Below are 17,451 nucleotides of genomic sequence, written 5' to 3'. Positions count from 1 at the left end.
CTTCGTGGGACGGAGGGAGTAGATTTTTACGATTTCAAAACTAAAATAATTCTATTTTATTTATATACTCCCTCCGTCCCAATATTGTTGGCCACATTTCCTTTTTAGTTTGTCCCACTATTGTTGGTCACTTTCCTAAAATGGAAATATTTATCACATTCAATCACTTACTTTATCACATTATCTCTCCTACTTTATCACTTTATTACATTCTCTCTCCTACTTTATCACATTCTCTCTCCCACTTTATCATTTTATTACCTTCTCTCTCATACTTTATCACCTTCTCTCTCCTACTTTATTACTTTTATACTAATCTACACACACTTAAAATACTAATCTATAACTCCTTAATTTCCGTGTCGAAACCAAATGTGGCCAACAATATTGGGACGGAGGGAGTACTATATTTTATTTAGAGTCATTTAAAGTATCCCTCCAAATTCAAATTAATTTGAAGTAATGGTTGAGTTTGCGGTGCATATTTGGAGCGTGTGATCTCCAATCACAAATCAACATTAATGAGGTGAGCGGATTCAGAATCCAAAAAGATAAAGCATCGAATTTAGGCATCCGACGTGGCACCTTCCCAAGCATTTCATTTCCAGCCGCCGGGAGGCAGTCAAAGTCAAAGCCACAAGGTTTGACCAAGCCCCCAATTTTCCACAGTCAAACCTCTCGCCTCCTCCCTTCTCAGAAACATCTCTCCTCCCACTTTCCCCTATTTCCACCCAAACTATTTATATTTCTTTCTCCCTCAACATTTCTCCAATCTCTCTCTCTCTCTCCCTCACTATACTAATTATAGAATCTCTCTGATGGCGTCTTCAGGTGGCAGCTTGAACCCAGCCCTAAATTCTTTCCATTACAATCCCACATCCCAATACATGAATTCCTTCACCGATCTCCTCACATCAAACAAAGATCACTACGAAGAGAAATACTCATTCCCGCCTCTCTCTCCTCCGCCTCTCTCTCCTTCCTTCTTCCTCGACTCTCCCGCCCTCTTCGGATCATCCAATGTAAGTTTCAGCTTTCTCTAATTCTTCCCATCTATACTTTATTAATTAACTCAACGCCGTCTTTGTGTAGGCCCTCCCATCTCCCACCACCGGAGCCTTCGCCGCGCTCTTCGCCAAGGACGACGGGCCCGCGTTTTCCGATTTCTCCTTCCACTCCCAAACACGCCCTTCCGATCCCTCCGCTGCACTCATCACTTCGAAGGTAATAAATAATAAATCAAGTTTAATGAGCAAAACTTTGATCATTTCTATCTATTTTAAGGATGTTTCGTCCCTTCACTTAAAATTGGATATTTTCTACCAATATAAAAATAGGAATATTATCCACATACAGACTTAATAAAGTGGGACCCATAAGTCATTTACTTCCTTCTTCCCACGACATAAAATTCAATTTTGGTCTCTCCTATTTATAATGTCTCCTCAAAATGAAAATAAACTATGGTCATGATCAAATGATTTAATGTATTTTATTCATTAATAAAGTGGCTTCATCTATTTTAATTAACAATAAATTATATAGTCGACCACCCACAGATTAGTTCAATAGGGAAATATTTAATTTATTTTTTAAAATAATAATAGAATTTAATTATTTTACTGCATTGTCTATATTATACTTATTTTTTTAATATTTTTTTGCATTATTTTATTTTATAATAAAAATAAAAAAAAAAAGTTATACAATATAAACAATACAATAAAATAACTAAATCTTATTTTTATTTTAAAAAATAAATTGAAAAAAAAATATTTAATTAATTTGCGGAGGGCCACATTGTGACTGTTTAGCATCAGTCTTTAATTAAAGCTCAAATATGAAATCATGGTTAAGGAGAGTGAGGAAGTATTTAGTTAATTAAGAGGATTTGAATAATGAACAGGATTGTGTAAAGAGGCAGAGAGAGGAGGAAAGTTGGATAAGAAAAGTTGAAGAAGTTCCAAGAAGTTATGTCCGAGAGCAGGGGAAATCAGACGACGGGTACAACTGGAGGAAATATGGGCAGAAACAAGTGAAGGGGAGCGAGAATCCTCGTAGTTACTACAAGTGCACCTTCGCAAACTGCCCCACCAAGAAGAAAGTGGAGAGGAATCTCGACGGCTGCGTCACCGAGATCGTCTACAAAGGCAGCCACAACCACGGCAAGCCCCACGCCGCCCGAAGGAACCTCGACACCAACTCCCCCTCCGTCTCCGACGACCAGGCCTCCACGTCCATCACCAACTCCACCGACGACAATGCCAACGACCACGTTGCCAAGAGATGGTCAGTACCATATTACTTTAGACCACCACACGCAGGCTCACAGTTTTCTTACTCGATTTGTTTTTTGTTTTTTTTAGGAAAGGGGATGATGAGAATGAGAGCGGCTGCGGGAGTAGGGCGGTTCGAGAGCCGCGAGTGGTGGTGCAGACAACTAGTGAAATCGACATTCTTGATGATGGTTATAGATGGAGGAAATATGGGCAGAAAGTGGTCAAGGGCAACCCAAATCCTAGGTATCAACATCAACCAAACTCCAATTTAGATCCCCTATTGCCTTTTTCCCTTATAAATAATTGACATGTGACAATATTGAAGTGAAAATTTAAACCTCTTAAAATTGTCACTGTGTCCTAATCATAGGTATTAACATGTCTTAACAAATCCAGCCACCAATATTACCTTTTCAGTCAGACATTCTCTATTGCATTCATAGATGATTGACACGTGGCAATATTGAAGCGAAAATCTAACATATGAACCCTAAATCACTGCAGGAGTTACTACAAGTGTACCTCCAACGGTTGCCCGGTGAGGAAGCACGTGGAGCGGGCCTTCCACGACAACAGAGCCGTGATCACAACGTACGAGGGGAAGCACAACCACGAGGTCCCTGCAGCACGGGGCAGTGCCTGCTATGCGGCCAGCAGGCCACAAGCAGCTGCTTATACAGTGCAGAATTCAGACAGCTTCGCGTTCGGAAACAATTCTTACATGAATCAGAGAGACAATGCCATGTCCGCAGCAGCCAAGGAAGAGCCCAAAGATCACTCGTTTTTCGACCTCTTTCTAGACTGAGCCAAATCACAGTTTTGTTTTGTGTGGAAATGAAATAAGGCATTTTGTGTTGTAAATTAAATGTGAGCCCAGCTAGTTAGCTGTAGGTTGATTAATTTTAGGTGAAATTTTTTCATTTGTTTCAACTACTCATATGATATATCAAAGTTTCCAATATTTATCCAATTGCAAAAGCAAAGAAAATTTTATATATACGATTGGTTACAGAGTTTGTATCCAGAAATGAGGGAGGAAATGGCCAAGGAGACGAAGGCGAAGAAGGCCATGCTTATCGCAGCTGCCGAGGCATCTGTGAACACGTTGTCTGCACCTTCTCTCATTCTGTTTGTCAAAGGTATTGCAGCTGAAGCTGCCGATATCAACATGTATGCACCAATCTGCAAATCCATGGTTGTAATTATTCATTAATACCAATCATTTTTGTAAGGTTGTGTCTCTTTTGTTGTTATAAATTTATCATGAGAAATCTCCTTTTAAATCTCTCATTTTTCTCTCTAATTTTCTACAAGAGAGAATTTTACTATATTTGAATTCTCTTTTAACTCGAATGAGAGATAGTATGATCTCTCCATTTTCTATGTGATGCACTGATGCTCACTCTGTCTTTCAATTTCATATATACCTCTTTTGACATTTTATTATGTCCCCTAGTTTCATGTCTCTTTTAATTTTTAATAAAATTATTTCACATGACTCATAAAATGTGGGACTTACTTCATTTTAATCACTTTAACTCACTCACTTTTGTTACACTTAATTATTTTGTTAAAACTTGTGTCTTGGTCTTAAAGGGGGATGAAATTAGAGGATGGAGGGAGTAATTTTAGAGAGTAATATTGGAAATTACTCCCTCCATCCCACTAAACATAACCCACTTATTTTCGACATGAAGATTAAAGAGATAATGTGTAAATTGGGTAAAAATAGTAGAGCCCACAATTTTTCAAAATATTATTATTGTTGTCTCACTTACTATTTTGGGTTGTCCCATTTCCATAGTAATAAATAATCTTTCAAAAGGTCGGGTCCTATTTTGGAACAACAATAATGAGCGGATGAAATACCTTTTATGAAAATGAGTCATCTTTAATTAGACGATACAAAATAGAAGCGAGTCATGTTTAGTGCAACGAAGGTAGCACATTATTTGAGTGAAAAAAGAGGAACAAGAAATAGTGTAATTATCGGAAAACGTGCAAAATTTATTTTATACCTCATTTTTTAATTACTCCCTCCGTCCCCAAAATAAGTTCCTCTTTGGGGACGGCACGGGTTTTAAGGAAAATGGTATAGTGTATTGATAGTGGAGAAAAATATGTTATACTCCCTCCGTCCCATTAAAGTTGGCAACATTTCTATTTTGGGTGTCCCACTAAAGTTGGCCACTTTCTAAAAATAGCAAAAGTTTACTTTAATTAAGTCAACAATTACTTACTAATTTGGTCAACAATTGTAGGCCACTTTCTAAAAATGCCAAAATTATTTTAATTAAGTCAACAATTACTCATTAATTTGGTCAACAATTGTAGGCCACACTCTATTAAAACATATAACACTTAATTTCTTAATCTCCGTGCCGAAACGAATGTTGCCAACTTTAGCGGGACGGAGGGAGTAATTAGTATTGGAAGTGGTGAAAAGGTGAAAAAGTGTTATAATTAGTATTGGAAGTGGTGAAAAAGTGAAAAGTAAGAATAAATAAAGTATTATTAATGGTGGGGTAGTTGTCCAAAAATAGAAAGAAAGAAAGAGGAACTTATTTGGGGGACGTCCCAAAATGGAAAAAGATGAACTTATTTCAGGGACGGAGGGAGTATAAATTTACATTAATGGTGTATTCTCTTTAATTGTCATGAAAAAAAAAGTAAAAATTCTCTATCTCTAAATCCCTTGTTTCTTTTTTTCCATTTTTTTTGATAAATTTACAATATTAAATAAAGAAATTAAAAAACCGCGCATAGGGAATTCGAATCCAAAACCTTTAATCTCTTACCGTTTTTTCCCATTTTTCATTCCTCTTTTTCAGGCTGACGAGTGAATTAGAGTGGAAATATGGTATTCCTTTTTGTAGAAAAATAATCTCTTACTTTTTTCATAATAAATTTATCACGTCCTAAAAGAAAATCACATTAAAAAGATGAATATTGATCCATATTTAAACAAACAAACCTGGTCGCCGCCATAATCAACCGCAGCTAAATTCCGCCATGAAAATAGATTCTTACTTGTTCGGAGCTTGTGAATTTGCCGCCATGATTGCAGACCTGCGTACAACGTAGACAGAATCGCCACCGCCACCACATACCTGAAAAAATTCATTGATCGAAAAAAAAAATCAAAATGAAAGAGACATGCATGTGTTTAAGGTTGACCTGTATTCATCGTAATGGTCGAAATCTCTCCAGTCGCCGTGTTTGTTGCTGGCCATGATGACGAAGGCCAAGAAAGAGAAGATGAAGCCGAGCGCACGCGACGCCAATGAGCACTTTTGCAGGAGATCTTCTCTCTTCCACCTCTCCACGATCACGGAGATTCCACCGCCGCCGCTCTCCAAATCGGCGGCGGCCGGGGTTGGCGGCGGCTGTGGTGTGGGGTCATTGGAGTTGGGCATGATTTTCTCTCAAATTCGACTGATTGGGACAATGCTTTGTCTGGGAAATGAGTTTCTTGATTTTATTTTTGATCGTTTTCGATGCAATCCGATAATTGCTTCGGAGAAAACGGGGAGTTTGTGGCCACGCGAGATTCCGTTTCATGTTTCAGTGTCAACGCCCCTTCGCTTGACATTGAGCACTCGGTCAACTCTAAAAGATTAACATAAACTTTTTTAGCTTTACTCTTTACTAATTTTAACATGCTCACATTCTCTATCAAATAAAATAATATACAATTGTAAGTATCTTCTCCAAAATCCAGGGGTGAGGAAATCTTCTAAATCTGAATAATTTGAACTGAATCAAATTGAAATATTAAAAGTTGGATCCATCTTTTTAAGTATTTGATTGATCTCGTTCGATCTTTTTAAAATAAAATAATAATTATAATACAACTAGTTGAAAAAATTGGTTCGATTTTTATTCTGAAATTTTGAATATTTCGATTTGAATTTTTTCGAATAGTTTGGTTTAGTTTGAATTTCTTAAAAAAAATTAATTTGATTTTTAGCTCAAACTAATTTTTCATCCATGTGATGCACGAAAAAAAAACTCTAGTTTGAGGGTGCGTATTTTGATTTCATTTCAAATTTTCTTGTAATCTCAAATTAAATTGAATTATACTTTTATAAAAAAAAATGTGTTGATTTAAGATTTAATGCATCAAATCAATAACTCCAATCAATTAAAGAAAATGCAAACAAATACTCCATTTTGTAGTAAATTAAACTATTTTTGTAAAGGCCTTTCACTCAAATAGGAAAACGCAAAATCTCTTGTACTGTACACCCACGTTGACCCGTACCCAAATCTTGAACTACATGTTAATTCAAACCCGCATTTTGACCCAAATCGTGCAAATGTAACTATTCAGTTATACAAATGACACTGCTTATAATTGACACTATTCAATTATATAAATGACACTGTAACAATTTAAAATGTTATAGTGTCATTTACAATCTTATAGTGTCAATTACAGGAAATATAATTTATATTTTTGAATAGTATCAATTATACACAGTGTCATTTACAATGTTATAGTGTCATTTGTATAACAAAATATTGTCAACTACAGACATTGTCATTTATATAATCGAATAGTATCATTTACACGATTTGAGTCAAAATACAGATCAAAATCTAAATACAGGTCAACCGTACACCTGAATGTATCCAAGACCACCTCATAGAAAAATGCGCCGAAATTATTTGGAGGAGCTCTGAGCTCATACCAAGAAAACAGAAGCCCAAGTAATTCAACTCAATAGTCAATTTATAATTTTCTAAGAATTTATATTGTATGCATCAATTTATGAATACTAAATCTTAAATTCCTTTCTTCTATTCCAGGTTCCCTACGTTCTAAATTTTCAACAATTAAATTTATTTGAATTATTTATTTATATCCATGTTGTTGGAAACCATGGAAGTAATATAGGCTTGTTCAATTTAACTTCCCTCTATTAAAATTTCATTCTTAAAAAACATACCATGAAACATTTCCTTAAAAAAAATCTACATTTAGCCCAATTTCTAATATCACATTAGGCCCAATTTTTTATTTGTAGACTTTCAATAGACCAAGCCCATCATATACGTTTTTGGGGATTCTCTACATTACTAATTTACTATAACTGCGATAAACCCTAATTGCAAAACCCTTTGCAAATCCTGTTTCTCCTCAACTCTCCTCCATTGTCCGAATCCTCCAAATTCAGAAATGGTTCGGAGCTTGAAGAATCCCAAAAAGGCGAAACGCAAAACCAAGGTGAAAAGAAAAAACTAAAAACCCAATCTTTTCTACTCTAGTTGAATACTTTTTTCTGTAGCTGTGTTCGTCAATTTGAGCTGTTCTTTTACTCATGAATCGTAAAAGGGCTCGAAGAAAGATGAAGGATCATCATCGAATTCGGGGCCGACGGTGCCGGCGAAAGTGTGGCAGCCGGGCGTAGACGCACTGGAGGAGGGAGAGGAGCTTCAGTGCGACCTCTCTGCTTACAATTCTTATCATGGTTTTCACATTGGATGGCCTTGTTTGAGGTAATATATTCATTTACCCATTTCTTTTTGTCATTTTGCTTCATGTGATTCATTCTATCTCCTTGTGTGTGTGTGTGTGTGAGAGAGAGAGAGAGAGAGAGAGAGAGATTTATTAATCTTTCTGTTATTCACTGTTAAAAATGTGCAATTTTGATGTAGGAATAGTGATATAATCATTTGATCGTGTGACTGATTGAAGTGTATGATGTCTTGTGGATAATTTCTCTACCCTAGTTGTAATTAAAACTTGAATTATTGAGTCATTTCTATATCATGTCCTAATGTAGTGTCATCGTCAATTTTCATTGTTAGTTCCTTTTCATAATCAAGATTGTTTGGTTTGATTTGAGCCAGTTTTGATATTCTGCGCGATTCCTTGGGCTTGGTGCGCACTGAGTTTCCACACACCATCTATTCCGTTGCTGGAACACAGGTGATTCTTGAGTCTTTCCCTGTTTATAATGATTCGTTGCTTAATTGAGCAGATGAGATAGCTCTCACTCTGGATATGTTAGTTTATATAGATGTTGGTCATGTAATATACAATATGCCCAAAAAAATGTTAATGATAAAGGCTTATACTTTGTCAGTATTTTCTCGATGACTGCTGATGAGAAGTTGGACGTTTGAAAGTTACATGGGCTCTTCTTTTTCCAGAAGCTCTTCGATTTTTTCATCAACTCGTAGCTCAAAAAGCTTTTCCTGTTTCTATATTCTTGTGAGTAGAACTCCGAGGAGCTTCAAATTCCAGAGCATGCCATAATGCAACACGACTTGGGTCTTTGATATTTATACGGTTGATTTATTACATTAATCAGGTTTACATTTCCCATTTTGCTAGGCAGAGAAGTCCTCCTGGAACTACATTGGAATATTTAAGATCTTAAACATTTCTGGAAAGAGGCGTGACTTAGTGCCTAAGAAATCAAATAGTGAAGATACAGACATGGAGAGTGACAGTAGTGATAGTGACGAGGATGATGAAGAGGAAGGTGGAACTAAGACCCCAGTTTTGCAGGTACAATTATGTAGTTATGCTATTATTGCTAGTTTTTAGTTCAACCTATACACGCTCTTCTGAGTCATTTTGTAACTACAGGTACGCAAAGTCAGTCATGAAGGCGGTGTAAACCGGATTCGTGCCATGGCACAACATCCTCATATATGTGCTTCATGGGCAGATACTGGCCTTGTTCAGGTACACTTTTTGTATACTTGAAATTGTCTAACAGTATCTACACTAAGTTCAAGGACACAGAGCATTGGCTCGTGTAAAAGTGATGGATTCTGCTTATGCTCTCTCATATATGCAACCTAACTTGATGGATGCTTTGCAGGTGTGGGATTTCAGCTCTCATTTACATGCTTTGGGAGAAGCTGACGCTGCAACTAATAATGGAGGATCGACCGTGTTCAATCAAGCTCCTTTAGTTAAGTTTGCTGGACACAAGGATGAAGGCTATGCCATTGACTGGAGTCCCGTTGTTCCTGGAAGGCTCGTTTCAGGTATTACGAAATGACTTCTAGTTATGGTTGGACACTGCAGATTTCGTTCCTTGCAACACTTTTCTGAAGTTTAACTTCCTCACTGTCTCCATTCCCACAGGGGACTGCAAGAATCATATTCATCTTTGGGAACCAGCATCCGAGTCAACATGGAATATTGACTCTACTCCCTTTGTTGGTCACACTGCTAGCGTTGAAGATTTACAGGTTTACATTATATTTGCAGTTGCGATTCCGACACTGGATAATGATAATCCTAGAAATGTATTAAAGCTTTGCAGTCATCGGTAACAATGGTTTAATTCTCTGTTTGCAGTGGAGTCCTACAGAACCATATGTCTTTGCCTCATGCTCGGTTGATGGAACTATTGCAATCTGGGATACTCGTGCTGGGAAGTCTCCTGCAGTTTCTATCAAAGCACACAAAGCTGATGTGAACGTTATAACGTGGAACAGGTGTTTATAACTTCGTTTCTTAAGTTGTATCGGTCTGCTATAACTTTCCACGTATCTAATTTTTTGTTGCTTCTTTCTTGACTAGCCTAGCAAGCTGTATGCTAGCATCGGGTAGCGATGACGGGACGTTTTCCATCCGAGATCTAAGATTACTCAAAGTATTGAATGGTCTTAACCTCTCTCCCTCTATATCTCATGTATGTGCTTTGTAACTTCCTTCTTCTCTTGCACAGGAAGGAGACTCTGTAGTCGCGCACTTTGAGTACCATAAGCACCCCATTACATCCATCGAATGGAGCCCACACGAGGCCTCCACCTTGGCGGTGTCTTCAGCAGACAATCAACTAACGTAAGAAACCTCTAGATAGTAGATACGTATCAATCCTCTTAAAACTTAAATTTAACGAATTCCCATATCTGATCACAGAATATGGGACCTTTCCCTTGAGAGAGACGAAGAAGAGGAGGCTGAGTTCAAAGCCAAGACGAAAGAACAAGTAAACGCCCCCAATGACTTGCCACCACAACTTCTATTTGTTCATCAGGTGATTGATTGATACCACTTCCATACGCCATAGATAAAAATCTAGTCACCAAATATATGGAACATGGCCTCATCGCGTTCGTTTACATAACCCTGCAGGGCCAGAAGGACTTGAAAGAAGTTCATTGGCATCCCCAGATACCGGGAATGCTCATATCCACCGCGGCAGATGGCTTCAACATCTTAATGCCTTCAAACATCGAGACCCCACTTGCTCCCGATGGTGCTTGATCTCTCAGCAGAGCATGCGATTTTGTTAAACATCCGGTAATGGTGTTGTTTTATGTAAAGAATGAATACTCAATTTTTTTATTTTTATTTTTGGCCTTATTGTAGTGGTGAAAAGGGTTGTGTTGGATTTCTCTGTTTGTGTTGAATTCTGTCTTGAATATTTGCAATTGTGGGAATGGAAGGTTGAGATTTGTGAAAGAAGCTCTGCATATCCCACAACATTTCTTGATCCCCTGAATTCTTATATTTGAATGCTTTTATTTTGGGAAATTAATTATTTTTTTTGGTACGAGTGTATATTTGAATGACGATAGGAAATAAATCATGTGCCGATAAATTGTCAAACAATGCGCCATCTTTTAGCAGTTTGTGATTTAGACACAATTTTTATTTTTATTGAAAAAATTGGGGTGTTTTTTTTTTTTTTTTTTTTTTTTTTTTTGCATGTGGACAATTTATAATGTGTCCTAACGTAAAGCAAATTAGCATTGTAGCCTCACTTTTCAGAATTTCAGAAAAAAATGAGAATGTCGAATTTGTTATTAATTGAAATTTGACGTCCTCTCAAGAAAAATAAAAAAAATAAATGCGATGGGTCTTAATTGAAAATCGTCCAAAAATTAATGGAATAGAGTTCAAACTGAATTATGAGATCCCACATGGAAATTACTAAATTCTTCATGAATTACACATGGCCTGTCCCAACGGTTGGAATTACCAATTTGTCCTTTTCCATAAAGAGAAAAGCAACTTGAGGATTTGTCGATTTTAGTAACTCGAATTTGAATATTTGATAGCTACTTGAAAATTGTATGAGAATGAAAGTCAATTTCATTGTATATCTCAGTTTGTGAATCGTCTCATACTCCCTCCGTCCATTATTTCTTAATCCATTTTAAAATATACAAATTTTAAGAAATTAATAATATATATTGTGAGTGAATTGTTTACTAAAAATAAAATGGAACAAGAATTGATGAACAAACTAAAATACCAAAACCAATCAAGAATGGTGGACGGAAGTAGTGCATCTCTATACATTGCATACTCTCACACATATCACAAATCAAGGATATCTCCAAATCCGTGCTGTGTGTTAGCCATGCGGTAAGGGGTTAATGTCTAAGGTCAAAAGTCTTGGGTTCGAGTTCCTTGTGGCGCGGTCTTTAAATTTCTTTATTTAATACTGTTAATTTATCAAAAAAAAAATATATATCTCTAATACATCTTCAACAATCAAGTGTTATTTCATCCTTTAATGTATCGATTGATGAATAATGTATTCATATGTTATAATTAATGGCTTTATTTTTAAAAGAGAAAATTGTCGTAAAATACACAAAATTTGGACGAATTCTGATTTTGCAGTCAATATTTAAAATTTGAAATAAAATACACTAAGCTTTAATTTTTAAAAAATTTCTTAATTTAAAATTCCTCTATTTTTTTTGAAGCGAATTCTCCTAAATTTAGAACTTCGTAATTCAATATGTAAATAAAGCTTTCTCTCGCAATCAAACATTAATCCACAAGAAAATAAAATTTTAATTTTGCTTACAACTTTTGAAATTTGAAATAAAATATATTAAATTGTTAAAATTTATTTTTATTTTCTTATGAATTAATGTTAATTGCGAGGAAAAGTTGTATTTTCATATTGAATTGGGAGTTCACTAAATGTATTATTATATGTACGAATTATGAGCTTCTCGTGTTAGGTTGTAGTAGTAAATTTTTTAAAAAAAGTTAAGGGGAATTTTAAATTATGGAAAAAATTAGAAAAAAATGAAAACTTAATATATTTTACTTCAAATTTGAAAATATGTGTGCAAAAATCAAAATTCTCCCAAAATTTATGCATTTTAACGTAATTTTTCCTTTTTAAAACAAAGGTAAGAAAATTTGAGCCCAACGATCAACTCGAACTGAAAACAAGTAAGAATCGGTCTGCGTGCTTGTGTTGGCCAAGCGATAATGAGTTAATGTCTAAGGCCAAAGGTCTTGGATTCGAGTTCTGTGTGTCGTGGTCTTAATTTTTTTATATTTAATACTGTTAATTTGTCATAAAAAATAAGGATCGGTCTAAAATCTAATGGATTGACCGAATAAGCATCCTACAAAAAAGTTTAGCAAAATGAGAATTAACTACCATTAATACAAAGTTAGCGTGCTTAATTATTTCATTTACAAAAAGAAGGTTGCTTGATTATGCATTCGATATTTAATTGTTCCAAGAAAATAGTTTGATGTCCAAATCAACTTTTACTTTTAGACATGTGAAATGTTTTACTTGCACTCCTACATGTAAAACATTATTAATGTACTTTGCAAAAAAAAAAACATTATTAATGTAACTACATTGAAATTTTGATTCACGCAATTTAGGATAATGAACACGAGACCGTCATTAATTAAGCACGGAAATCTTTGTGCAGTATTAATTACTACAATTAAGAGGCATAAGTAATTTTAAGTCAAGATTTCAGTTGAAATCGAGATAGAATACTTCTGAAGTAATTATGGCCCTTTGGAAATTGTAATGAACTTACATAAATTGGATCTGTCAAAATTATAATGTTAATTTAATCATTAAATCACACGCAAATTTATTTGTTTGCAGGTTATATTACTTACCGTATACAACTCTCCCACTCTCGATAAATCCAACGCCTACATCCGATTGGTTTTTTTTTTTTTTAATCCAGGCCTCTTATTTTTAAATCAATAAATATATACAATCACAATCTAACTATTCACAGATTAGTGAAGTAAAAAAATGATTTATTTAATTTTAATTTTAATTTTTAAATAAAAAATATTTAATCATTTTAATGTATGTCAAGCTATTTTTTTCTATTTTTATTTGTATTTTATTTTATCTTTAAAAATTATAAAAAGATAAAATAAAAATAATCAGAATGTGAATAGTACAGTAAAATAATTAAAAAATTGTTTAAAAAATAAATTAAATAATTCATTTTTTTTCCTATTTAACTAGTTTATGAGCAACCACATACAATGTGATCGTTTAATATCACTCATTTTAAATAGGAGAAGAATACTAACATGCTTTTTTGCATGGCAAAAAAATTGTTTGAGAAATTACGCTATTATAGAAAAAAAAGGACTTATTATTATGATAATTTATTAAATTTACTTAGATTCAAAATGCGTGAGATTTTTATAAATTAATTCTTACATTTATAATATCCTGGACTCATGAATTTACATTTTGTTTTGGACCTTCAAGAAAATACTAGTTGACAATTGACTGAAAATGATACCTTCTCTTTTTAGGTCGGCTGAAAATGATACCTAACAAAACCGTCAATAATCAAATAATTGGGTGAAGTATTCTTCTAGCATCAAAGTGCATAAAATAAACGAATATAAAGAGCCTAGAAAATACGGGTTAAACAAATTTTAGTGCCTTTGAGTGCGGAACGATTTTTTCTTTTTTTTTTGGAATTACAAGATCAAATCAGTAACTCGTACGTACAACCCAAAATCTCTCACAAAAGTAAATCTTTAAGTGCCTCAGCTTTATCACTTGAGCTAGCCCTCATCGGCCGAAACAAATTTAATTTTAGAATTTAACTTCAACAGAAAAATCTACTTTCTTCGTTCCTAAATTGCATTTTCATATCTTTTTCTATATGTGTTTAAAATTGTTTTCTTACTTTTATTTCTAATAAGTATATTTCACATAAATTATCACAGTAAAAATAAAATTCTTATTCTATTTATATTTATTTAATTAAATTTTTCAAAAACCAGATTTATTTAAAAAAAAATGCATTTCAAGGATGAAAGGAGTATATATTCATTAGGCAAACCATTCGATCATGATAAATGGGAATAACTTTAAAGCTTATTCAAAAAGAAAAGGGCAAATTATAGTATATATAAGGAGTCGTTATATAAAATATTTATATTTAACTTATACATAATACTCCCTCCGTCCCACCATTTTAGTCTCCTCCCACTTTTCACACATATTAAAAAAATGCATTTAATTTTTATATTTTTATCTTTTATACCCTTATTTATTACTCCCTCCGTCCCGTTATTAATGGCACGTTTCTTTTTGGGATATCTCAAAATGGAATAAGGGACTAAAATGGTGGGACGGATGGAGTATGTATTTTAGTGATTCTCAATTTGAATCACATAAGAAATGTAACTATAGTTTATTTATAGGATCACGAATTTAGTTTCTATGTAAACATATCCCTATGAATAAGCATTATTACCAAATAATCATTGTTGGAATTTAATGTTAATAATGAAATCCTTAACAACTCAATTAGTGATAATAATTAATGAATCGCCTATATGACTTCGTATAAGCTTTGAATATGACGAGTAATTTTGTATTATTTTGTAAAAAGGAAGTAGGTTTGCCTATGTTGGCAAAAAATTTATAAGCCCATGTCCGGTTAGGCTTTTTTGGAGGTTGGAAAGAGATTAAATTAATTGAATCAATTATTTGTTGCTTGGTTTGAGTAATGATTAACTCGTTACCTTTATCTTGAGGAAAATTTAATCACTCAATTTGTTACCTCTTAAAATCGAGAACAAATAAAAGAAAGAAAATCTCTTACTAGTGATTCATTTTCACTGTTAGACTAAACACTCAATAAAAGTAATAATTATTGTTACCATTCCTCTCATTTATTTGATTTCATTTCCTTTTTCTTCATCTATTTGAACCAAACAAGCACTAAATTCATAGTAAATGTAATGTATAGGTGCATCAAACATCAAATTTAGATGCTATACTATAATTGATGGATTTACATATATTTAAATCCAGCTCCAATTACAGTACAAATTGGGACCGAATTGATCATTGTTTCGAAATATACAAAAACTAGACAGATGAATATTCTTCTAAAATTATCAAATATACTGTATGTAATAACATACATATTTGAATCATACAATCATGATTATATTTCTAATAATTATAATAGCACGGAGAATGTTTTAATAAACATTTTGATACAAACTAGCATCTAAGCGCTTAATTTAATACAAATAGTACAATTAAGTAACTTTTTTTAATGCAATTAAACCAAACGATCCAAATATAGAACAATAATTAAAGGGATTTTGAGAGAAGCTGGAAATAATTACATCCTTGGATTAATTAATCTAAACGCGGCACGCTTATATAATTACCCGTGCTCTTGAAAGGTCTGTTTTGCCCTCAAAAGCCCTTTAAAACGAATCTATAAAATTATTGAATTTTGAGAAAGCAAACGAAATTAACGGTAAAAGCAGTTTCCCTAAATTGGGAAATTCGAGAAGCGCTCTCTCACAATCACAACCGGCAAACCGGAAATCGCGAAATTTCAAATTCTAGCTGTCGGAGGGCATAATAGTAATTTCAGTAATAAACAGGTGTCACTTTCGACAACTCAGTTGCCCTTTCCAGCTTATCCCTATCCGCGTTTGATGGATTGAGATTGAGCCATTGAAGTGTCATGCGCTCACATATTCCAAACTATTAGGTGGCCTTTTTTTCTTCTCCTTTTTTATTTATATATATATTTTTTAAAATAAATAATACTCCCTCCGTCCCAATAATGAAGACACACTTCATTTGGGCACGGAGATTAAGGTAAGGTAAATTAGAGAATTAAAGTATTGTAGTGTGTTTAATTAAACTTATTTAATTCCTATCTAATTAAATCAATGCTTTACAAAAGTGGACAGAAGACAATTAATTCCACCGCCATCCATTCTAATCTGCCGCCCAGCTGCAACCATTCTTCCACCGCCATCTCCGACACCGCCGCCATCCTCTCTGCCACCGCCGAGACAACCCCAGCAACACAAGTACCCCTTCCCTCTCTTTCCCACCCACCTTTCCTCCAAGAACTACCACTCTTCCACCACCATCTCCGGCCCTGCCGCTACCCTCTCTGCCACCGCAGAGACAACCCCAGTAGCACAAGTACCCTTCCCTCTCTCCCCCACCCACCTTTCCTCAAAGAACCACCACCACGACCACCCATATTTCAAAGCTAGAATCTCAATTTCTCCATTTGCTCTCCCCAATTTTCGCCTAGAGATTCTGCAACATTATGCGGGTGTTGGCAGAAATAGGACCAATTATCACTACAATTCGTCAATTAGCACCATCGTCGGAATGGATCTCAACTACGAAGACATCGTTGGCTATTTACCAGAGGATTTCGGCCTCCTCGAGGAGGCGGAGCCCCTGCTGGAGCTTCTCGATTGGGAAGGCAACGGAGCCGGAGAGGACGAAGGACATAAGAGTGGCGGCGATGGCGGTCTGGAAATGGCCGGAGAAGCCATGGCCCATGGATGATGCTATCTGGATATGGTTGGAGAAGCCATGGAGGATTTCGGTCTTCTCGAGGAGGCAGAGCCCCTCCTGGAGCTTCTCAATTCGGGAGGCGACGAGCCGGATGAGAGAGCGGAGGTGATAGGAGTGGCGGCGATGGCGGTGTGGAAATGACTGGAGAAGCCATGGTTGCTGCGATCTGAGGATGGCCGGAAGCCATGGCAGCTGAAAAGAGAGAGAGAGAAGAACGGAGGCGTACCGTGTGAGAGACTAGTGATTTAGATTAGGGTTTCCCTTAGTTCAGTTTAATTTTGCTTAGTTATTTCCTTTTTTAGAATGGTGTCTTTATTATTGGGACAACCCAATAAGGAAAGTGTGTCTTTATTATTGGGACGGAGGGAGTAGTATGCATTGCTCCCTTGGACGCCAAATAAATGTTCTAGGAAGAAATGAATTTTGTATTTAAATAAGTATCTTATATCAAAACCAAGACGTCTTCGGTGCGGATCTTCGCAAGATACGGATCATTCATATATTTCAATAGAATATTCAAATTACTCATATTTAATAAATACTGGGTAAATATGCTATTCAACACGGTGCCAACGATCGCATAA

At 35.1% G+C, this 17,451-nt stretch overlaps 3 protein-coding genes across 5 annotated transcripts; 2 read left to right on the top strand and 1 right to left on the bottom strand.

Annotated features, from left to right (window-relative positions):
* Nucleotides 1-765: 765 nt before the first annotated feature.
* Nucleotides 766-3,249, top strand: LOC131022730 (probable WRKY transcription factor 26). The gene is made up of 5 exons (XM_057952246.1): nt 766-1,022; nt 1,093-1,224; nt 1,907-2,289; nt 2,367-2,522; nt 2,784-3,249. The coding sequence occupies exons 1-5, from the start codon at nt 819-821 to the stop codon at nt 3,082-3,084; spliced, it is 1,176 nt and encodes a 391-aa protein (XP_057808229.1). The 5' UTR covers nt 766-818; the 3' UTR covers nt 3,085-3,249.
* LOC131022731 (CASP-like protein 4B4) lies at nt 3,241-6,013 on the bottom strand. The gene is made up of 3 exons (XM_057952248.1): nt 5,457-6,013; nt 5,254-5,389; nt 3,241-3,461 (listed from the first exon to the last, which is right to left on the bottom strand). Exons 1-3 carry the CDS (start codon nt 5,693-5,695, stop codon nt 3,270-3,272), a joined length of 567 nt encoding a protein of 188 aa, XP_057808231.1. The 5' UTR covers nt 5,696-6,013; the 3' UTR covers nt 3,241-3,269.
* Nucleotides 6,014-7,349: 1,336 nt separating this feature from the next.
* On the top strand, nt 7,350-10,719 carry LOC131022729 (protein HEAT STRESS TOLERANT DWD 1-like). Of its 3 annotated transcripts, none has more exons than XM_057952244.1 (12): nt 7,350-7,509; nt 7,618-7,781; nt 8,136-8,214; nt 8,623-8,799; nt 8,881-8,979; nt 9,119-9,287; nt 9,388-9,494; nt 9,604-9,743; nt 9,829-9,901; nt 9,977-10,092; nt 10,171-10,288; nt 10,387-10,719. In XM_057952244.1, the coding sequence occupies exons 1-12, from the start codon at nt 7,462-7,464 to the stop codon at nt 10,516-10,518; spliced, it is 1,422 nt and encodes a 473-aa protein (XP_057808227.1). In that variant the 5' UTR covers nt 7,350-7,461; the 3' UTR covers nt 10,519-10,719. The 3 variants fall into 3 exon arrangements, with proteins under 3 accessions (XP_057808227.1, XP_057808226.1, XP_057808228.1); XM_057952243.1 differs by having other exon boundaries at nt 7,357-7,509; nt 9,388-9,512; XM_057952245.1 differs by lacking the exons at nt 7,350-7,509; nt 7,618-7,781 and adding an exon at nt 8,372-8,499 and having other exon boundaries at nt 8,186-8,214; nt 9,388-9,512.
* The last annotated feature ends 6,732 nt before the right edge of the window (nt 10,720-17,451 follow it).

Source organism: Salvia miltiorrhiza, chromosome 4 (assembly GCF_028751815.1).
Source record: "Salvia miltiorrhiza cultivar Shanhuang (shh) chromosome 4, IMPLAD_Smil_shh, whole genome shotgun sequence".
NCBI lineage: Eukaryota > Viridiplantae > Streptophyta > Magnoliopsida > Lamiales > Lamiaceae > Salvia > Salvia miltiorrhiza.
The sequence above is the reverse complement of the archived record's forward strand: the minus strand, read 5'-3'. Positions and strand labels throughout refer to the sequence as shown.